Source organism: Octodon degus, unplaced genomic scaffold, assembly GCF_000260255.1.
Source record: "Octodon degus isolate 3935 unplaced genomic scaffold, OctDeg1.0 scaffold00004, whole genome shotgun sequence".
In the NCBI taxonomy this organism is placed as follows: Eukaryota; Metazoa; Chordata; class Mammalia; order Rodentia; family Octodontidae; genus Octodon; species Octodon degus.
The window spans coordinates 33,983,313-34,004,828 of NW_004524580.1; the positions used below are offsets into that span (position 1 = coordinate 33,983,313).

Below are 21,516 nucleotides of genomic sequence, written 5' to 3' on the forward strand. Positions count from 1 at the left end.
ATATATGAAGGGTCTACAGGGTGTTCAGGGTCTCACTACTAGATTGGACCTATAGTGATCTGCCTGTTTACAGCCAAGAGCTGGGATTACAGGCGCGTGCCACCACGCCCAGTCTCTGAAACCTCTCAAACCATAAGCCAAAAAAATCTCTCATCATCTCAGGCATCATGTCACAGTAAGAGAAAGCTAATACACCCTCCAAGTGACTAATTTGCTTCATGAAAACCATAATTCATAGAAAACCCAAGTTTCATGGGCTCAGTTTCCATGTTTGTTTTTGTCTCCAAATTTCCAATGTCTTCACAATACTTAGTGTACCCAGTACAGAAGACGCTCAGTTATCAAGTGAACAGCTTTTGTTCCCCTTCTGCACAGCTCCAGAGGGAGAGGTGGCAGGAGAGGCATCACAGATGAAGTGGAAACCGTGGACATTATCAGGAGACTTCATCGGCTCTCTACTGAAGAGCAAGGGAGCAAGAGCATAGGCTCACTGTTTCCAAAAGCTGCAATTTTCTTTGGCCAGCTCAGCCTGCCCTGGGGGCAGGGTTGGTGTCACGTGTGATGTGAAGGGGATTGAACCTCAGTCCCTGCACACTTGCCTAAGCAGGTGCTTTAGACCGCTGAGCTATCTTGCTGGCCAAAATCTGCAATTTTCCAAAAGATGGAGGGAGCGGGGAGGACAGAGGAAGGAGAAGAGGGAAAATGGATGAGAAGTGTTAGTACACGTGCCAATTTCCCAGGACAAATGTGATCACCGCTAAAGCTTTTTAAAACCCCAAATCTGCAATTTTGATATGACTTGAGACTTTTTTTTCTTATCTTAAAAATGAGAGAGTTGCTCACTGCAAAGGCAGCTCCACGAGGATTGGAACTTTCCTCTGGGCCCACTGTATCCCGTAGCCACCCTGCCCTTGCTGCCTGACACAGCACAGGCGCGCAGGTGTTTGTTGAATGCATTTGTGAGAAACTGCTTGAAACAACACTGAAGTGTGCAGCCGAAAGCGCGGCACACAGCTCACACTCGGTGAAGAGGCACTCGGCCACCTCTGCCGCTGCTCAGGAAGATGATTTTTACGAGGGCTGGGTTGCAGCTGCTTCCGGGGAAAGACCCGGGTTCCAGCCTCGCGTCTCCACTGACCGGCCCTGGGACGTAGGCCAAATACTTAGCCTGCTGGGTTCCTTTTGCGGTAACCAGAGGTTGTTAGGGAACCCCTAACCAGAGTGCAAGCTCCGCCAGCACGGGACCCTGGCTGCCCGTGGACCCAGAGCGCGGCCCCCCTGAGCACTCCACGGTGGCCGAGGCAGGAAGGTGTCAACGTCTCAGACCGGAACCGCTAGCTGCGACCCGAGCGTGTTAACCCCAGGCTTGACAGCTCCCACCAAAGGAAGCCGTTCTCACCACCCGCAGCCAGTCGGACTGACCAAGCCTGGCGCAGGACGGCGGACTGTCTGAAGATCAGCGCCAAGACCCTTCTCTGTAGGTCTGTCTGACGCAGAGGGTCCCCAGACTCAGCGTCTGTTCTCGCGGGACCACAGTTCCCAGCATGCCTTGCGGGGAAGTAGGTCTCGCTGGATGACTACCAATCCCGGCATGCCGTTCGGCATCCCGTCCGTTGAGCGGCAGCTCAGAGAGGCCGCATTGCATATAGGGGGATGTAGTCCGCTCTCTCTCCAGCTAGCCAATGGGCGGGGCAGAGCCGGGTGGCTCACGTCGGCTGAAGAGAATGATTCATAGAGGAGGGTCAGGAGAGAACCGCTCTGTACCGCAGAACCCTCTATATAGACTGGACTTATCTTCTCCGAGGCCGGGAGCTGGACGGAAGCACTCGCGGCCGCAGGTCTGACGCCGCTTCGCGGGCCTGCCCCGCGTTCTGGGCCTCCAGAAGTCAGGCGGCCGCCAGCTCCGGCGGCCGGGAGCCGTGACGTCTCGGGGTGAAAGTTGAGGGGCGGTGACGTCTGGCCGGCCGGGCGGAGGCTGGCGGGCTGGAGCCCGGAGGGAGGGAGGGAGGGAAGGAGGGAAGGAAGGAAGCTGGGAAGGAGAGAGCGAGCGGGGGCGCGAGGCGTTCACCTGGAGGCAGCGCTCGGGCGGGCGCGCGAGCGGCCGCGGCTCCCGCACCTGCGGCCATGGACGAGGAGCGCGCCCTCTACATCGTCCGAGCCGGCGAGGCGGGCGCAATCGAGCGGGTCCTGCGGGACTACAGCGACAAGGTAATGCGCTGCGGCCGCGGGCGCGCGCTGTCGCACCCGGGCCGCCTTCGGGGCTTGCCCCGCGCATCCCTCCCCACCCCCTCGCATTCCGGGGATGCGCGCTGCTCTCCCCCGAAAACGTGTCCGGCGTGGGCATGCGTGCTCGTGGCCCCAGCTTGCCTCTGTTGCATCCTGCGTCCCCCTGCCCCCACCGTAGCGCCCACTGCTCTGTTCCCGGCCCAGCGACCTGTCCCGCGGTCCTCTTCCCAGGCGTGCCTGTCACACCCCCAGAATCCTTAGATGTGCCCCCGGGTCTGTGCCCCACTCCTGGACGCATAAAGGCACGCGAGAGCCGTCCTCACCTGTATAGCATAAAAGTGCGTGCCTGTCTGCATAAACACGTCCGTTGACATGCATAAAACATAGCTGCAACGATGGCAGCTCCGTATCTACCTGTACCACTGTTCAGTTTTCAGAGCGTTGTCTTAACTGTTGGCTCCTCAGAGAGTTTGTAGAGTAGATGGTATCAGCCTTCCCATTTTATAGATGAGGAAACCAAGGTTGCAGAAAAAGAACTGAAATGATGCCCAAGGTCATGGACATACTGAGTTGTAAGTAGGGTAGAGAATCCAACTCCTCATCATCCTGACTGTAGCGCTGACACCTTTCCTCGTCATTGTCCCATTTGATCTCAGCAACAGTCCTGTGAGGTATTATCTGTGTTTCGCAATTGAGACTCCAAGTGGGTTAAGTAACTTGCCCAAGGTCATATTTGGGAGCCAGGATTTCAGACGAGTCTTCGAACTATCCATTCGTTGTTCTTTACACTTTGTAACTGTATGGTGAAGTGGTAGCTCCTTAGAAGCCCCAGTCGCCTTTCTGGATGTCCAGGAACTGTTAGCTCTCCATTACTTGTCAACCCAGGAACTTCACATGTTCGTTTTAAAAGGTCGGGTACCACACCTTTCATCTGTTTAGAAGACTATTTCACAGGAATGACTGGCTGCTCCTTTCTATGAAAACACACCTTATACCAAGTCAGAGCTTAGATGTGATACCTTTCTTTCGTTAGCCTCTGTCCTCATCTCCCTGTATGTGTTCCATGTACAGTACTTTGATTATTGAACTGTCACTATGCTGCCTTCAACCAGTGAAAGGTGGAGCTAAAATTTGAGTCTAGGATGTCCCAATCTCAGTCTGCTGCACTTTCACTGCTTTCCTTGGGAGGACACATGGGCTGTACTCTCTTCATCTCATGGCCCTTTCACTTTCTGATGGGCCTTACTGTTGAGCATGTCTGCCTAGTTTAGAAGAAATTCATTTAGTGTGTAGGTGTGCCTGTTGCGTAGATTATATTTTTTTAACGTGATTTATCACTGCTTCCAAGAAAAGATAACAGGTAAGGTAGCTACAAACTTAATTTGAAAAGAAGGAAGTATAGTAGACAACTCGGATTTGAAATACTTAATGTTTATCTAGCACTTATTATACACCAAATACCTGGCAATAAATAGCATCTTTCTTCTGCCAGTGTAGGGGAATGGAGAGGAACAGCCTCCAGTCGTATCTTAACCATCTCCTTCCATAATTATTCCTTCATGGCTGAATTACTCAGACCCCAGATATGCCCTCTCAGATGTGTGCCTTCCTCTCCCTGCTCTCTCTCTCCAGTTTGATTTCCGTTTACTGGGACTATTCCTGACCAGTTTTTTCCAGAGCGTAAGTCCTGTGCTTCTTCAGCTCCCCCTTTCCCTGTTGGCAATGTTCTTGAAGAAATTATGCCCCTTGTGTAGTAAGGTGCTATTCCAGCGTGCTTTGAAGGATTCCCAGGCACTTGTACTCTACGGCCAAGCCAAGAATGGGAATGTTCTAACTTGATGTTCAGAAAAAAGCTCGCATGTTATTGCTGATTATAGTAGAACCCGCACCACAGGGCCCGATAAGGTACAAAGAAAATAGCTGAACTTCATGTCACAGGGAGGTTTTTGCCCCTCTAAGGGAGAGATTCTGGAGCAGATGAATAGGAAAAGGGAATATGCTAACAGTGGTCAGGCAGTAAGAATAGGGGAGTGGGATTAAACTGTACAGTACATGGAGTTGGAAACCCTGCAGCAAGAGCTGGATACCATGTCCTTGTGTTTCTTTATCTGGTAAGATGGAGTTGAGATATTTTGGACTCAGAAATGATTGTGAGGCATTGAGGAGCCCAAGCAAAAAAAGGAATGGATAATGGAGAGAAGGAGTGATTTGTTCATTTTTTGGAAGCAGAAGGGTACTCTTTTTAATTCTAGCTCTGCTGTTAGTTTCATCACTGTGGGTAAATTATTTTTAAGCCTCTGAGTCTCAGTTGTCTCAGTAAGCTAGAGATGATAACCATTTTATTAACTTGTTGTGAGGATTAAATTAATGAAATGTGACACCAGATGTTGAGCACCATGCACCCTAGGAAGTGGTCAGTCAGTGAGTTAGAAGTGTAGGGGCTGAGGTACTCTGCAGATTGGGCATCCAGAGAACTTGATTTGGAGCTAGGCCACATTGTTGCTGATCCTCAGTTGGTGATCTGAGGGGCCCTGGACAAATTATTTAACTTTGCTGTGCCTTAGTTTTCTCCTCTGCCAAATGAGGATAACACCCTGTTTCTAGCCTGTGGTTGTCAGGATTAAATGTTTGGTGTATATGAAATTTAGAACACTGTCTGCCACTGACAAAGTAACCCACAAGATAGAAACCATCCATGGACACAAAGTTAACATAAAGAAGTAAAAAATTCAGGAATGTTTTCCGTTATTTCCCATTTGCCTTAAACCCTGGCACTTATTAGTGTAGCATATCTTACATCACATTCAGAGCAATGTTGTTAGGCTCATTTCCAAGTGTTTGCGTTGTTAGGCTCATTTCCAAGTGTTTTTCCTTCATTCACTTATCCATGTTATCTTGAGGAGAGGAAAGAGCTTTCTATCCCAGAAAGAATGAAATGTATCTATTCATCAGGGTACAATGTAGTTGACTCAATAGTAAAGTTTTTGTTTTGTTTTTAAATAAGTGATTGCTTTTCACTCTTCCCAGTTTACCTGTTAATATTTATTGAGAGCCCGAAGTGCACTATATATTGTCTTAAGAACTTTCACATCATTACATATAATCTTCTTATATTAAAGGTTCTAGGGGAGAGCTGGGTGTGTCGACACAGGCCTATAATCCCAGAATTTGGGAGGTTGAGACAGGAAGATTGCTGTGAGTTCAAGGCCTGAATTATATAGTGAGACCCTGTCTCAAAAAGAAAAAACGTTATAATGGAGATAGAATTCTTTGCTTTTTTAAAAATAGGATTAAGGTCAGGGACAAACTGTATATGGGCTTGAGAGCACATCGCTGGAAGGTAGCACAGTTACTCTTTGCAGGGCCATGGTGCCTTTTCCCATTGGTTCTGTTTCCACATACAGAGGAGAAAGTTTTTCAGAAGCTGTAACTACTGTTGAGCCTTAATTACTTTACGTTAGTTACAGAATGCGCTGTTCATTTGGGAAGTAATATTGCTCTGGTCTAGATTCTTTAAGTTCTTGCTATCCTTCAGGGCCTCATCAGATACTAGCTTTAGTAGACTGGCAGCTGTCACTCTCACGATTATCAACAAAAATTAGTTATCAAGGCCTGGAGGTACACAGCTGTATCTGAATTACTTGATTTGTATTTCTTTTTCTCTTTCTTTTCTTTCTTTCTTTCTTTCTTTCTTTCTTTCTTTCTTTTTTTTTTTTTTTTGTGCTAGGAATTGAACCTAGGGCCTCATATGTACTCAGAATATGTTCTGTTGGTGAGCTACACCCTGAGTCCGGGTCATGGGATATATTGACTAGAAGGAACCTTAGAGGTAACTGAGTCCACTGTGCCCAGCACTTTCGATTTTTGGAACTTGAGTCCTGAGTTCACCCTAGGTTTGTGCAGAGGAGCATGTTTAGTGGACAGTTCCTTTGTTATATCTCCTTCTTATTTTCAGATTGGTTATATAATCAGTTACCTGATTTTAGTTCTTAAAGTAATCTTTGTTCTGGAGTGCAGCACTACACACCACCCAGTCAGGTGTGTTGCCTTATACTGGTGTGTTGGAGTATATCTGTAGAAATCACTGGAATAGCTCCTAGTTCTCAATAGGTCAGTATTTGGTCAGATAACACACAGGCCATGTAGTAACAGCAGTAGTGGCTATTTAATGAACACCTACCATGTGTAAGATGCCATGCATAACGATAAGAAAAATCTGGAGGGAGGTAAAGTTGAATACTTTGACCAAGGTTACACTTCCTAAGCAGCAGGCCTGGCCTCAAACTCAAGGTTGCCTCCTTTAGGAAAGGAGCAAATAAAGGTTGATGGTACTGAATACGATCTAAGTAGTAAAAAGAAGTTAGCCCTATAAACCAACACCTGCTAAATCCAAGGAGGTTTAGAGGACTGAGCTCTTGAATAGATTGTTATACTCAGTTTGTAGGGCCTCACAACAGAGTATATTTTGTAATTAAGCCCTCATACTGGTCAGACTGTGCTTTTCAAAATTTAAAAATAGTTTGGTTTATGACAGAATCAGCCTTGCATTTAAAAAGTAATCAAAAAGTTAGCTCTTGGTACTCTTCTAAATTTTCATATAAAAATTACTTCTATGTAGGAACTATTAAAAAGATATTTTTGTAACCTACTTGGTTTGTTTTCTTCTGTCTTCTTCCCGTAAATGTCCCCCCAAAGCTAAGGAAAGCCATTAGGCACATGTATTTTAGATAATGTACAAGATCGATATTTTATGTAGAATAGGAAAAAATAAACTTTTTTCCTTTCTATTTAGAACAGGGTCTACAGGGTCTCACTACACAGATCAGGTTTGTCTTCTTGTTTTTCAGCCTCCCACGTGCTGGGATTACAGGCGTGTGCCACCACACCCAGTTTTAGTAGCTGTCCCTGTCTCAGCACACCCCGAGGCCGGCCGGGGCCAGCCAGGGATTGAAGCCCTGCCCCTGTGTCTGCTTAAGCAGGTGCTTTAATCCTGCTGAGCTGTTTATCTGGCTCCTTTCGTGGTCTCTAAGTAGTTATTTATTTACATTTATATAAACCTTTACTGAGCTTCCATTTACAACTTTAGCTTGACGTCTGGTTCTTCTATATCTTTAATGGTAATTTTTACTAAACTTCAGGACTATAAATTTATATGCCCGTGCCTTAGATTTACAATATGTGCTTTGTAAATCTCCTTCCTCTCTCCTTCCTTCCTGATTTCTTGTTCGTTCGTTCATTCATTCTTTCATTCATTCAATCTTTTAAAATTTTTATTACAAAAATAACATACCTACAGTCAGTCATCTTTGTTTAGTTGCTTTGTAGCTTTTTGTCGAGTTAATGTATGTTTAATAGACTATCATTTGCACAATATTCTGTCAGTCTTGCTGATGTTCAGCTTCCTTTTTTCTTCCATCCTATTCAATAACTGCAGTGAATGTGCTTATATACATAATTTTTCTGTCCTTCTGGATGATTTCATTGGGATAAATTCCTAAGAGCAGCAGTTCTGGGTGAAAGGGGATAAATATTTTTATGGCTCCTAATATGTGTCATCAAGTCACTTTCCCTTTTAAGGCTTATGTCAGTTCACCACTATACTGCCACCAGTAATATCATGCCTGGATTATGAATGCCCATTCCTCAGATGACTATATGTCCTCAGTCTTACTCTCCTTGGATCAGGCCTTTGAGCTGCTATCCACGGTATTCTTCCAGAACAGAATTCATGCTCTGGTGGCATATCCCCTACCTGCAGTTTCAGGTATAAATTTTTAAATCCCTGCGCTTGATTTCATCCATTTTAATTGGTTTACATTTGTTCCTAAACCAGCCTGCCTAAGGTTTGTCAGATGACCCTTTTCTAACAATTTCTGATGCTCCAAACTGCTTCTCTACCAACATTTCCCCATCTCATTTAATCTCCAAACTTTCTTCTCCAAAGCTTCCAATAATGAACAACCTGTAGTGATACTGTCTTTAATACTTAGTGTAGGGCTGGCCAAATAGTTCAGTGGGTAAAAGCGTCTGCTTAGGCAGACACAGAGGCTGGGGTTCAATGCCCGGCATGCCTTGCTACTCTGAGACAGCGGTAAAGATGCGTCTCAGGTGGTGCGCGCCTGTCATCCCAGCTGTTGGAAGGCTGAATACAGGTGGATCACTACAAGTCTGATCTACATAGTGAGACCCTGTAGACCTTGTCCTAAAATTAAAAACAAAACAAAACAAAAAACTTAGTGTGCTTAATTCCTGGTGTGTTGCCAGTACTTGCCAGTGTTACCAATGAGAGAAAGTAAAAGGAGAGAATTGAGAAGAGCACTTGGTCCCCTGGTTCAAACTTGAGCAAAGAATAAAGAATTTTGGGTATCACCCAGAAGTTTTGGGTATCACCACTCTATTTGTGGACTGGCCAATTTATTCTCTCTTCCATTCTCCTCTACTTCAGCTACAAAATGAAACATGCAATGTTATCAGTCCAGGGATATAGTTCAGCGGCACCACGCCTGCCTGGCAAGACCAAGGTCCTGAGTTTGATTCCCAGTACCAAATAAATAAATAAATAAACAAATAAAATATAGTGTTGTCAATCTTTTCAGGAAAATCACAATACATTTTCATTCCAAATACATTTTCCTCCATAAAGTTGGCATCATCTCCATAATCCCTGATATTTACTATTTCCTGTGTGCCAGGCACTGAGGTGGTATTTGGTGGGTCTTAGTCCTTGGAACCCTTGCCTTACCCTGTGAACTAGGTCCTTACCCTCTGTTTCAGATGAGACGCCCAGGCACAGCTGATTGCTAATGGTCACAGCTAGTAAGTAAGTGATGGAGCCATGATTCAAACTGCCATTCTTACAAGATTACTTTTCTAAGATTCCAAGTCTTTTCCCTGTCTGCAATTACCAGATGCTTTCTTATTGCATACAAAAAGGAAAATATATGGGGCTGGGGAGATGGCTCAGTAGGATAAGTGCTTGACTGGCAAACGCAAGGATCTGAGTTCAATCCCCAGTTCCGCCAAAAAAAAAAAAAGGAAAATATGAACTCAGCCACACTAGAAGACTCTTCTAAATCTGTCCATACTACTTCTTTGTTTTCACCTTCTTCCACACCTCCACATCCTAACATGTAGCCCACGCTGCAGTCTCAGAGCTGCTGCACTGGGGAATGTATGCCACAGGCTCACACATTTGAACCTTTGTTTCTACCCCAAGCAAGCCTTCCACTTGTGTTTCTGCAAATTCCTGTTTGCCGTCAAGGTCTGACTCCAGTGCTCTGTGCAAAGTAGTCCAGGTTTCCCTGGGCATTTGGTGGTGTGGTTCTCTATGCTGCTTTTAGTATATTTCTGTGATACTTTTTACACAACTTCATAATTATTTTCTTACATGCTTATCTCTTTAATAAGAATATTGAGGTGTGAAGGGCAACATTTTAATAAGGATACTATTTGATGTATTTTAAACATAGCCAAAATGTAAAGTTTGTGTATTTAAAATGATGTTGTTTCCCTTTTTCTCCCCTCAGCATAGGGCTACTTTCAAGTTTGAATCAACAGATGAAGATAAAAGAAAGGTAAGCCTTGAATTTTTGGGGTGTGTGTGCATGCATTCATATGTCTCTGTGTGTAGTTCATTCCTGGACTTTTTAAGTGGTGGGTTTCTTTTCTTTGATGATTGGTGGTTTGCTTGTGGTTTTTCTTTAGTTTGCTTCTTAGGAACTCTGAGAATAAAGACAGATGCCAAGGTTGGTGTGGCTTTCACACCACCTGCGCCGGCTCCATCCCCACAGGGCCATTAGGTTTGGGAAGTCAGGAGTGGGAAAGTTTAAAACAGGTTTGTCCCCGCAGTTTCCACTGCCAACAGGTTGCTGTTGTTTGGTGGCAGGATTCCAGGTTGCCAAAATGGCACTATTGTAAAGCTTTGCTGGGATCAGTTAAATTTAGGGAGAGCAGCTGTTCATGCTGCTGTCTGTCAAATACCCATCCTTGCCTGCGCTAGATGTCACTGGCAGGGTTAGCGGTTGTCCAGGATACTGACTTCCCTGACCCAGAAGGGTGGAAGCAGAAGACTCATGTGCAGAGAAGTTAGCAGGGGAGAGAGCGCATCAGACATGGCCTCGCACAGGGTGTGCTTGCCCACTGGTATTGCTGTGGCTGCCTCACCGGTTGGTAAATCGTGCTGCTAATGGCATCAGCTCACCAGTTCTGCCTCTATGTTTTGCTGAGCTCCATACATCTATTCTGACCTTACAAATGTCAAGAACAGGCAAGACGATAAGATAGAATCACCATAAACCTATTACTGCTGCTGGAAAAAGATAGTTTAAATCCAGTGCTTTGTTGTTAGTTGCTTGATAGCACCTTGAAATCATAACTTTCATTCACGTCTGTCCCTGAATTTGCTGTCTGCCTTGCTTTCTCTCCCTTGATTTCTTCTGTCCATTCTCAACTTAACCTCTGTCCTAACTTACACTTTCACTGGATTACTATATCACTTTCCTTTCATTCTTCTTTTCTTCCTTTATTTTTCCTCTTTCTCTCTCTACCTCCACCTCCCCTTTGCAGAACTAGCAGTAGATCCCCTGGGTACTCTACTGCTGCTCCACTCTCTACATTCCCAACCATTTTTGATCTTTATTTTGAGACAGGGCTGTGTTGGGGTGCATGGTCTGGCCTCAAACTTGCGATCCTCCTGCTTCTCACTGTTCTTTCATTTTTCCATTTTATGTCCTTCTAGTCGATTGTCCTAAATCTACAACAGCAGTCTGACTATGTCATTCTCAGTTGTAAAACCCTTTAGTGGCTTTCTGTACCTACAGAATAAAGTTCAAAGTTTTTGAGGTGACACACTAAGTGTTCAGTGATCTGATCTTTGGCTACTTTGCAGCCTGTTCCTTTTTCTCTTGTATTTTATGTTCTAACAACATAAAATGTCTTTGATTATATATGCATATGTATCTTTTTTGGTCCTTTCTTCCTTCTTTCGCATGCAGTGTTTTCAGCCCCCCTTCACCTTTCTGCCTCATTATTTCCTTCATTCCTCAGGGCACCTCCTTAGCAGTCCTACTGCAGCACTCTGGTTAGGGTAACACCAGCTTTTTCAGTGTCCCCGTAATACTCCTTGCAAATCTTTAGCTCTAATACTTATACCTTACTTCATAATTATATCTCTCGTGTTTCTAGATGTTAGGCCCTGAAGATTCCTGACAACAGGTACTGTTTATGTCTTTATTCTTGATGTCTAGCATGCCCAGTGTATAGCATATGGAAGTATTTAGGGAATAAGTGGCTATGGAATAAGAATGTCAGAGATTAAAGGAGATTTTCTTTTGGATTGGAGCAATGTAAATAAGGCAAAGAATATATTGTGAAATAGGGATTCTAAATAAGGGATATACTGTTTGCTTAGCTTTTGCAAGGTGAACCTGCTCAGGCCCAACCTTTATCTATTAAGTCAAAATTTGGGGAGTGGGCTTCCATTCAGTGCAAAATGGTGCAGTCCCTATGGAGGAGAGCTTAGCGTTATTCACATTCCAAATGCTCTTTGCCCTTTGATGAAACAATGTCACTTTCAGAAATCTAGTTTGTGTATATATTGAGTGCAAGTAAACAGAAGTATTCATTGAAACATTGCACATACTAACAAATGATAGGATATAACTAAATGTCCAACAGTTAGAGTATTTGCAGAAACTATGACATATTTAAATAATGGAATACTATGATACAGTAAAAAGAGAAAAATCCTATTATATGCTAATAGGAAAGTTTAATGAGAAAAAGCAAGTATTAGAAAGAATGTGTTGTTTAACACACTCCTGATAGGGATTCAGGAGAGGAAGTCAGCTGCTGTTTGTTTAGTTGGGAGAATCCGTCCTACATCTGTAGATTGCCAGTCTTGAGACTATTCCTTTAAGAATTTTAGTTGTACTGTCACTTATCAAAGTAGGTGTGTTAAGATAGAATTTCTTGTACTTCATGTACATTTTAGTTGAGAAATTGCCTGCATAGTTATTGATACAGCATGGAGCTTATTTCCTGTAGGATACTAGGAAAACCTTACATTTTCCCTGTACAGTGTTCTTGTCCTCAGCATCTGCAGGCAGTTGGTTTCAGAACACCCTCTCCTCTTGGAGAGCAGAGGCCTCCATACTCACGTCCCTTACGTAAACTGGCACAGTGTTTGCATATAACCTGTACATCTTCCCATGTACTTTCAGTCAGCCCTAGATTATTTGTAATAGGTAGTACACTGTAAGTAGTTGTTATACAATAGTCTTTAGAGAACAGTGAGAGTAAGTCTATCCCCGTTCTGTACAGGTACATTTTTTTCTAACAGTTTTTATCTGGTAGGTAGCTAAATCCTCAGTTATGGAGATTGTGCTTACTGACTTTTAGACCTCCAGAGAGGGTAACTTTATTAGTGGTTACTTCAGTTACATTGTGTAGATTTCTGCTTCCTGGGAGGTCTGTTATAAACAAGTGTCATTAGGGACCTGGCTAAGTAATCTTCATTAATGGAAAAACATTGACAAACAAATCCATTTAAGTCTCCAAGGGTTAAAACCATTAGTGACTCTTTCATACCTACAAGTTCTTTTTAGATTTTGATCCAGAACTGTTGGACAGCTCCAAAGGATATATACCCTAAAAGCATTTTAAGTTCTCAACATAGAGACACGTAAGAGTACAGGAGTTGACAATTCTCCACGTTAAACCCAATGTAAAAGTAAAAGGAATTCACATTACCACACAATGTCTTTAGCTGCTTTAGTTCTTTCTTCTTTCCTGAAAGTATTTCTGGTGCCTTCTGCTAGCAGATACTCGGGAACAGCAGCATCTCTTAAGTGTAGTGTACTGCTATCTCTGAGAAACACAGTGTCACTTGTCTTACATTAAAAACAAACAAACAAACAAACTTTGTGACAGCTTAGAAGTAGCATAAAGGAATAGTGCCCTTTCAAAAGTAAGTTGATGATATTGAGCCTTTCAAGATGTGGTTCTCAATTAATGATCCTTAGACCTTGTTACTGACACTAATGCAGTGACTTGTATTTTTTACAGATATTTGCTTCTCACTACTAGTTCTTTAATATGGTAGAATATCACTGTTCCTATTTTATGCATAAGAAAACTGAGGGGCCGGGGAGATGGCTCAATAGAATAAGCACTTCCCTGGCAAGCACAAGGGCCTGAGTTCAATCCCTGGTTCTGAAAAAAAAAAAAAAAAAGAAAAAGAAAAAGAAAAGAAAAGAAAAAAGAAAGCCGCGGGACCAGGGATTGAACTCAGGCCCTTGCGCTTGCCAGGGAAGCGCTTATTCTACTGAGCCATCTCCCCAGCCCCTATCTATTTATTTTATACCTTCAGACAACACTTAGGCAAATTCACTTAAATTGGAAGATATAGCAACTGCTAATGTTTATTTCTTCTGAAGACATAAAATTAAGGCTAATATGAAGATTGTAAGTTTGAGCCCAGCCTACAACTTGGTGACTTAGTGAGACTGTTATAAAATAAAAATCAAAACTAAAAAAAAAGGGGGCTAGGGAGATAGCTCAGTGCAGAGGTCCTAAGTGTCATCCTGAGTACTGAGGGGGAAAGTAAATACAGCCTCTAGTGTTTGTGCTATGATGCAGAGAGTTCCAGGTGCATGTGGATCATTGTATATTTGGATATAAACTCCTATGCTTATTAAAGCATTGGCTTTTCATCCTCTACTAAATTGCTAGACTGTGATTACTAGGCAGCGCATAAACAAAAGTATGATGCAGATGCATGCAATGGGGTTGAGCTGGTACTGTGGTTCTCTGATAGAATTCTTGACTAGCATGTATGAGGCCCCAGGTCCATCTCCAATACCACCCCATTCCCCAATAATGTAAAAATTCGCATCTTTAGCAAATAAAAGCTCTTATATATTTTTTTTCCTCTATATTTAGTGCAGGTTCTACAAGGCCTCACTACGTAGATTGGACTCGTAGTGATTCTCCTGTTTTCAGCCTCCCAAGCACTTGGAGGCGCACACCACCATGCCCAGTCTCAATTGCCATCTCAGCGTGCCCCATGGGTGGGGCTAGCACAGCACGCCAGGGATGAAACCTGGCCACTGCTCTGCCTAAGCAGGCACTTTAGTCCACTGAGCTATCAGGCTGGCCCTTATATTGGTTTTAAAAATAAACATTCCTCAAACTTAGTAAAGAAGGAGTTCTCCTTAACCTCTTAGAGATCTTGGTGGGTTCAGAAAGAAAAGAAGTTTGCAGGTCTGTTGACCCCCATCATGGAAAAAGAGTTCTCAGGACGTATCATAGAGGCAAGAGAGGGCTTATCAGGATGGAGACTTGGGACGCACCCAGGAGTGGAGTGTGGCTGCTTGGAGAAATGAGCCAGATTTCAGACTGACCTTATGAACAGTGTGTTTCCCCTCAGTTCATGAAGCCACAGATGGGAAGTTTAGGGAGATTCAGGATTAAATCAATCTGAAGTGGTCCTCCTCCTTGGATAAGAACATTTGAGTGAAGAAAGGAAAGAGACACTTCGACCCTTGACCAGAGACTCAAGATTTCAAAGTAAAAATTCAAGGCAGATCCAGAAGACACAAAGACAGAGCATCTCGTTTATGGATTTTCCTGAAGCAGAGGAAAATGGTGAGAGCCCAGGAATCACTGTGACACTGGAGGATGTGGCTGTGAGGTTCACCAGGAGGAATGGCAGCTCCTGGGCCCTGCTTGTGACCTGTACTGGGCCGTGATGCTGGAGAGCCGCAGCAGCTTGGAATCGGCTGCCCTGTGTCACTAGGGCAGGGTACTTCATCAGTGGCCTTTCCTGTCTCTGTTTCTGGAAGCTTTGTGTTCCAAGTTAGCAAGCCAGATGCCCTCTCCACATAGGAACAGGGGGAGCCGCTGTGGACTTGGAAGATGAAATCCACATCAGCTGCAGCAGCAATTGTTAAACAGAAAGGGCCAAAGAGGTTGGAACAATGTTACAAACGGAATGCACTTGGAAATGTTCAGCAGTGCAAGTGTTTTTTTTCTTTAAGGTCAAATCATGATATGTTTTATTTACATGGAAAAACTGAAACCATATTTAGGTTCACTCAACCAGAACAGAAAATGTACCATAGAAGACCTTTCTGAGTTAAATGAAGAGAGGAAGTCCTTTTCCTATGATATTCAGGAGCAAATTCGTGCCAAAGTTAAATCCCATGAAAATAGAAAACTTACCAGCACTGAGTCACAATTCCTTAAAGACAAGCAAATACACAAAATAGAGAAAGCCCTTGAATGTGCTAGATGTGGGGAAGCTTTTCCAAGCAGCCTCAGCTCACTGAACAAAAGAAAATGGATTTAGGAAAGAAACCCCATGAATGTAGTATCTGTGAGACAACCTTCTACAAGAGGTTCAACTTCACTTAACCATCAGAATGTTCACAGTAGAGAGAAACCCCATGAGTGTAGTAAATGTGGAAAAACCTTCAGGAAATCTCAACTTATTCATATCAGAAGATTTAGGAAATAAGCCCCATGTGTGGCCCAAATGGAGGAAGAGTTCTGCCAGAAAGTCACTGCTCATTGTGCATAAGTGAATTCATACTGTAGAGAAACCTTATTTATGTAGTAAATGTGGAAAGTGGTTCATTCAGAAGGGCAATCTTATGATACATCAACAAACGGATATGGGAGTGAAACCCTGTGGATGTGATGAATGTTAAGAAAGCCTACTCCTGTGTCCTGTTAAACATACTAGACCACACAACAGGGAGAAATGCAGAGGTTCAGTGAAGGTGGAAAATCTACAGCAAGACCTTATTGGAGAGTAGTAAACTCATGCAAAGGAGAAACCATTGCTACTGTAGCTGCAAATACTTTCTGTGAACTCTAAGATGTCAGACATCAGTTGGGTCCTAGCCAATAGGAATGTGGTCCCTATGGGATAGCCAGGGCCAAATGTCCACCTCAAGAGAAAATAGAGGATTTGAGCTGGAGAGAAAGCTCATGAATGTCATGACTGTGTTATGCCTGCAGTCACGATGTCTTATTTTATGTCACAGACATGTAAGGAAAGAAAATGTGTATATTCAATGTGGAAATGCCTCGCTAAATATTTGTTTAAATGTCACCTTGAAATCCTGTGTGTAAGAAACTAGGAAAGTCTTTTTTGGAAGATGAACCTTATTGTTAATAATCATCATGGATTATTGTGGAGCTTGTAATGTGAGAAAGCCCTTGCCCTCAAGAGGTGCTGCTACATGCTAGAGAGAAACTGGGAAGGCAGTAACTGTGGTAGTGGCTAAAGTGGTACCTTCTGCTTTCCCCATTAGTAGATAAAATCATGTCGAGAAGACACAACACTTTATCTGTGGAGTACTTTTAGCAGAAGTATTAAATTGGTTTTGAAGCAAATAAGCCCTGTGAAAAGGAGGAATATGTAAGCTTTCTGTCCCATTTCCAACCTCATTTTACTGGGCAGGATACCCCGAAACGTATTCCTATTCACCGTGTTAGTGATTCTACAGTTTAAAAGAAGAGACAGCCTCAAGGGCTGGGAGTACAGCTCTGATACAGCACTTGCTATTGCCCACCCTGCATAAGGCCCTATATTTGATCCTGAGAACTGCAAAAATAAATATGAAAGTCTATGCTTCATGTCAAAACAAAACCACAACCCAGCGAAGAGTGCTAATTGCAGTAAATATTGGAAAGGACGTGTCATAAGATAAGTAAAGGAATTGCATCTCTTCCACCTGTAAGAACACAGCCTAATCAAATGTGGGAAGTCTTCAGTTGTGCAGATAAATCTTTACGCATGTAATTTTCCTCAAAAAAGGTACTTTTAAAAGAGCCAACTCTCAAGCATATTTCATTCCTTCAGACTCACAAAAATAACTTCCTATTTCTGTTAAAGCATAGGATTATAGTCCAGTTGAGCTGATGAGGACAGAAATGCTGGTTTATCTTCATCTTTTCAGCCCTGACCACTTCATGTGGCACAGAGTGGGCACCTCCAGGAAATGCCCATGAGCACAGGGCACTGGAGATGGGGCAGAAGCCAGAATGTGATTGCTGCATACGGTTTGGTTCTGTGTTTGTATTCTCTTAGCTCTACTGAAGAATCTCAGCACATCTCACATCTTCATAATGTTGCACTCTCAGAAAGTAAAACAGTATAATCACAACCATGTGGAACTAATAAAAACTGTACAAAGAAATTATTACTAGGAAATTTACTGGGTGGTGCTGCCCAAATGTTATGTTGTTATTGTAGATTATATTTTTATTTTCTATGTTTTAAACTCGGTTCTTATGATAGTTTATAATATGGTTACATAACAGTATATCTATCATAATATTTTATATTAGGTCATATAAGAGATATAAGAAAGCATTGCTTTTTGGAAAAATCATTTATTTTTCTCTAAAATTGAGCCTTTGGGCTGGCCAAATAGCTCAGCAGATTAAAACGCCTGCTAGGGGGCCAGGAGTTCAATCCCTGGCCTGCCATGCTGGCCCTGCCCCTGGGACGTGCTGAGGTAGTGATTGAGTCTGGGCATGATGGCGCATGCCTATAATTCCAGCACTTGGAGGCTGTAAACAGGAGGATCGCTGTGAGTCCGATCTATGTAGTGAGACCCTGTAGGCCCTGTACTAAATACAAAAGTAAACAAATAAATAAAATTGAGCCTTTGTGGTTATCTTACATAATTCTTTCTGAGTCATTTTTTAAATCAGGTTTAGGGTGGCATTAGTTGCAGAGCCGTCTACATGAAGTAAAATGAACGTATATGAACACAAAAGTCCATTTTGCCATTTCATGTATTTTTTCTTCTCACTCTTCCCCCTTCGATTTGGATATACCTGGCCTAGTAGAGGTTTCTGTAGTGATGCTTGTATGCCAGACCCTGTGTTAGGCCCAGGTTCCTACGGTGGCTGTTGGCCTGTGGTGTTTGGTTTGGCATTTTCTCACAGGTACATGTTGAGCACTGCCATTGTGAACTATAGGAAATGGATGAGAAAATTTCTATATTAGTTTCTTCCAGAGAAAATATGCCGAAATAGAAACATCACTCGTCAACTGACTCTATGCTTGGGAATAGCTTGAGGTGTGGATGCTCGTTCTAAAAGCCCCTGTTGATACTAGTTATTTGAGATTGTCAAACTCTTGTTTTTACTATAACAAGATAAGCTTTCTGTGCCTTGCAAATTGATTCAGATTTTATTTGATGTTATTTGATGTTATTTATTTGATGAATATTTCACCTGAGGAAATATTTTGATATATGAGACAAGTAATAGTTCTCACTTTGAATCCAGTAGTTTTAAAGATGATGTTCAGTGTCTTGGCCTCTTTAAAACATTTAGTCATAATACAAAACATCTAAACTTTTTAACTCTTAAAGTTCCTGTCTAGATGGAAAATGGTACAAAACTCAGAAGGGCTGAGTTGTATCATGGGGCAGGTTGAATGCCTTATAGTAGTTCAAACAAAACAATTTAAATTTTATTCCAAATTCTACTTTTTATTTTAGATGTTTTGCCAGGGCATTGAAGGACTAAGTCCAGGGAGAAAGGACAGAGCAGCTCTCCTGATGTAGTAAATCATGGATGTGACAGTTCATCCATGATCTTCAGTTTTTAAGTTTTTGATAATAATTTGTTTGATTTGCACTTTAGAATTTTAAGTGTATTTTGTCATAGAAAAATCTTAATTTTTTTCTAAGATTAATAGAACAAGTTAATCTTCCATCCATGACAGTGTATGGGACTCTGTACACATGCTATCCTGTGAAAATGGTGAAATTATTTTTACAAATAAATGTTTTAGGGCTGGGGAGATGGCTCAGTGTAATAAGTGCTTCCGTGGCAAGCACAAGGGCCTGATTTTAATCCTCAGTTCTGGAAAAAATAAAAATAAAAATAAATAAATAAATGTTTTAAGTCTCTGAAATTAATTCCAAGGGCACATAGTCAGTGAAGAAAATATTTACTGAAGAAAATCTGAGACTCAGTAAAAAAAAGTAGAGTCTGTGTGAGGCATCTGCAACCAGACCTGTCCCCTCAGTTGAGCAGGGTGGAGCAGCTTTCCTCAGGCTGCGGCGTTACAGAGGGGAACAGGACACCTTTCCTGTCCTGGGGGAGGCCAGCGCTGCAGCCTTTTGACTCCCTTCTCCATGTGTGTAGCTGAGCAGTGGGCCCTCCTGCCTGGTTGCCTTCTGAATTACTTACAGGCAGTTAAAACATTTATTGTAGCATTAATTTTCACCAGTTTCCCTGGAGAGCTGGTGTGTGGAGTCCCACACCCTGTGATGGCTGAAAGAGTAACTGATGGATTCGAATTTTTACGTGAGCATGTGCACCCAAAATTCAAAGGCACAATTTGAGATACCATGAATGTGACACTGCTGGACATACTAGGGCCACAGTTCCATGTGCCAAGGCTGCTAGTACATGATTCTTGCCAGGAAAGGCAAGCCCAGGAAATCCAGGGCTGTGGCACCCCTGCCTTCTCCAAGCTCTGGGCTCCTAAAGTGAGTAGAACTCAGAGGGAAGTATGTTATGGCCCCTGCCTCCATCATCGGAGGCAGGGCTTAGAGATTTTGCTTAGTGGGAGAAACAGAAGTAGACCTTACAGCAGAGAAGTCTAATTGGCTCCAAAAGGAGCTGACTTACTGCATAGCTGAGTGTGGAGTTCATGCCTAAGGAAGGGTGCAGGTTATGGTGAAAAACAGTCAAGGGTAAATTGATGTATTAATTGGACACACAGATTACACTGAAGATCAACTAGCTTGCTAGAGAGAAGGGAGATGACTAGGAGGAATTCTCCTGTTGCAAGAACATTTTTAAGAGACTGACTGTAGAAACTGCCTCTGCAAAAAAGCTGTAACAGAGTGAATCAGTCTGTGGAGCAAGTTTGCTGCAGGACCTGGTGGATGACAGCAGATCAATCATCCAGCAGTCAGCTGGGTGTGGTCAGGAAAAGAGAAAGTCAGAGGTGCCTGCCAAAGCCATTTTCATTCCACAGCAGCTGTGAGCACATCCAAGGTGCACCCTTAGGGCTTCACATAGAGAGGAGACGCAGGGAAAATAAAACACATAATTCAGCCAGCCACTAAGCAAATAGGAAAAAAAATCAGAAAAGCAAGTTTTCTAACAGAGGGAGGATTTATCACTACCTAGAATTGCTATAATGTAAAATGTCCAGTCTTCCTCCACCTCCTATTATGTAGCATGCAAAGGAATAGAGAAGAAGGACCCACATGGAGGGAAAAGCATGCCCATGAGAGGAACCAGGTGGTGGATTTAACAAAGACTTCAAGGCACCATTATAAACATTTTCAGGGAAAACAGGCGACCATAATGAAAGAAGTAATAACGGAAGGTATGGTAACAATGTTATATCAAATGGAGATTATCGATAAAGTATTTCTCTAAAAATCCCAGAAAACCAAATAGACATTCTGGAGTTGAAGAGTAAAGTACAGTAACAGATAAAATTTTACTAAAGAGGCTCAACAGTAAATATGAACAAGCAGAAGGAAGAATAGACTTGAAAATCAATCATTGGCTAGTTTGGATGACAAAAACAAGGGACAAGGAATAAAGAACAATGAGGAGCTTCAGAGAACTGTGGGACAGCTCTTACATACCAGCATACACTGAGTGGGTGTGCAAGAAAGATTGAAGAGAAAACATTAGAAGAAATAACTGAAAATTCCCTAAAATTATTGGAAACCTGTACATCCAGAAAGTCACTCAAAGGGCTTTGCAGGTGCATCATAGTAATGCTAGAAGCAAAGAGATCTTGAAAGCAGAGAAAACCAACTCTAGATAAGGTTTGTAGCAGACAGCAGAAATGAAGGCCAGTGGCATGCCAGACCCAGGTGCTCAGAGGAAAAGCCAGCCAAAATTCTGTGTCCAGCAAAGCTACCCTTTTTATTTTAAAGAGAATAAAATATAAGAAAAAAAAATTAAAAACAACACAGAATTTCAAAACAAGATGATAGGAAATCAGCAACGATTGTTATATTGCATATTGTTACCTTCAACGTAATTGCTTAGACTACCAGATATAAGCATATAAAATTGGTCAAAAAACCAAAATCGATCGACCCAGAGCGCAGGCCTGGCAAGTGAGTGAGATGACCGAAGGCCCACAGATCCTGAATAGACCCAGAGCGCAGGCCTGGCAAGTGAGTAAGAGGACCCGGGGCCCCTGGATCCTGAATAGACCCAGAGCGCAGGCCCAGCAAGTGAGTGAGAGGACCCGGAGCCACTGGATCCTGAATAGACCCAGAG

The 21,516-nt window shown here is 42.9% G+C and overlaps 1 protein-coding gene across 6 annotated transcripts in view; it reads left to right on the top strand.

Annotated features, from left to right (window-relative positions):
* The first annotated feature begins 647 nt into the window (after window positions 1-647).
* The window catches only part of Ric8b (RIC8 guanine nucleotide exchange factor B), a 130,268-nt gene continuing 109,399 nt past the window's right edge, over window positions 648-21,516 (top strand). For 5 of the 6 annotated variants that reach the window (XR_002821419.1, XR_002821420.1, XR_002821421.1 and 2 more), the window contains exons 1-2: window positions 648-2,208; window positions 9,753-9,800. Coding sequence is in view for 3 of the 6 variants with exons in the window: in XM_004623861.2 (XP_004623918.1) it covers window positions 2,125-2,208; window positions 9,753-9,800 (132 nt within the window). In the remaining 3 variants the exon portion in view is untranslated. The remainder of the gene's footprint in view (window positions 2,209-9,752; window positions 9,801-21,516) is intronic. The other variant, XM_004623862.2, reaches the window with a different exon arrangement.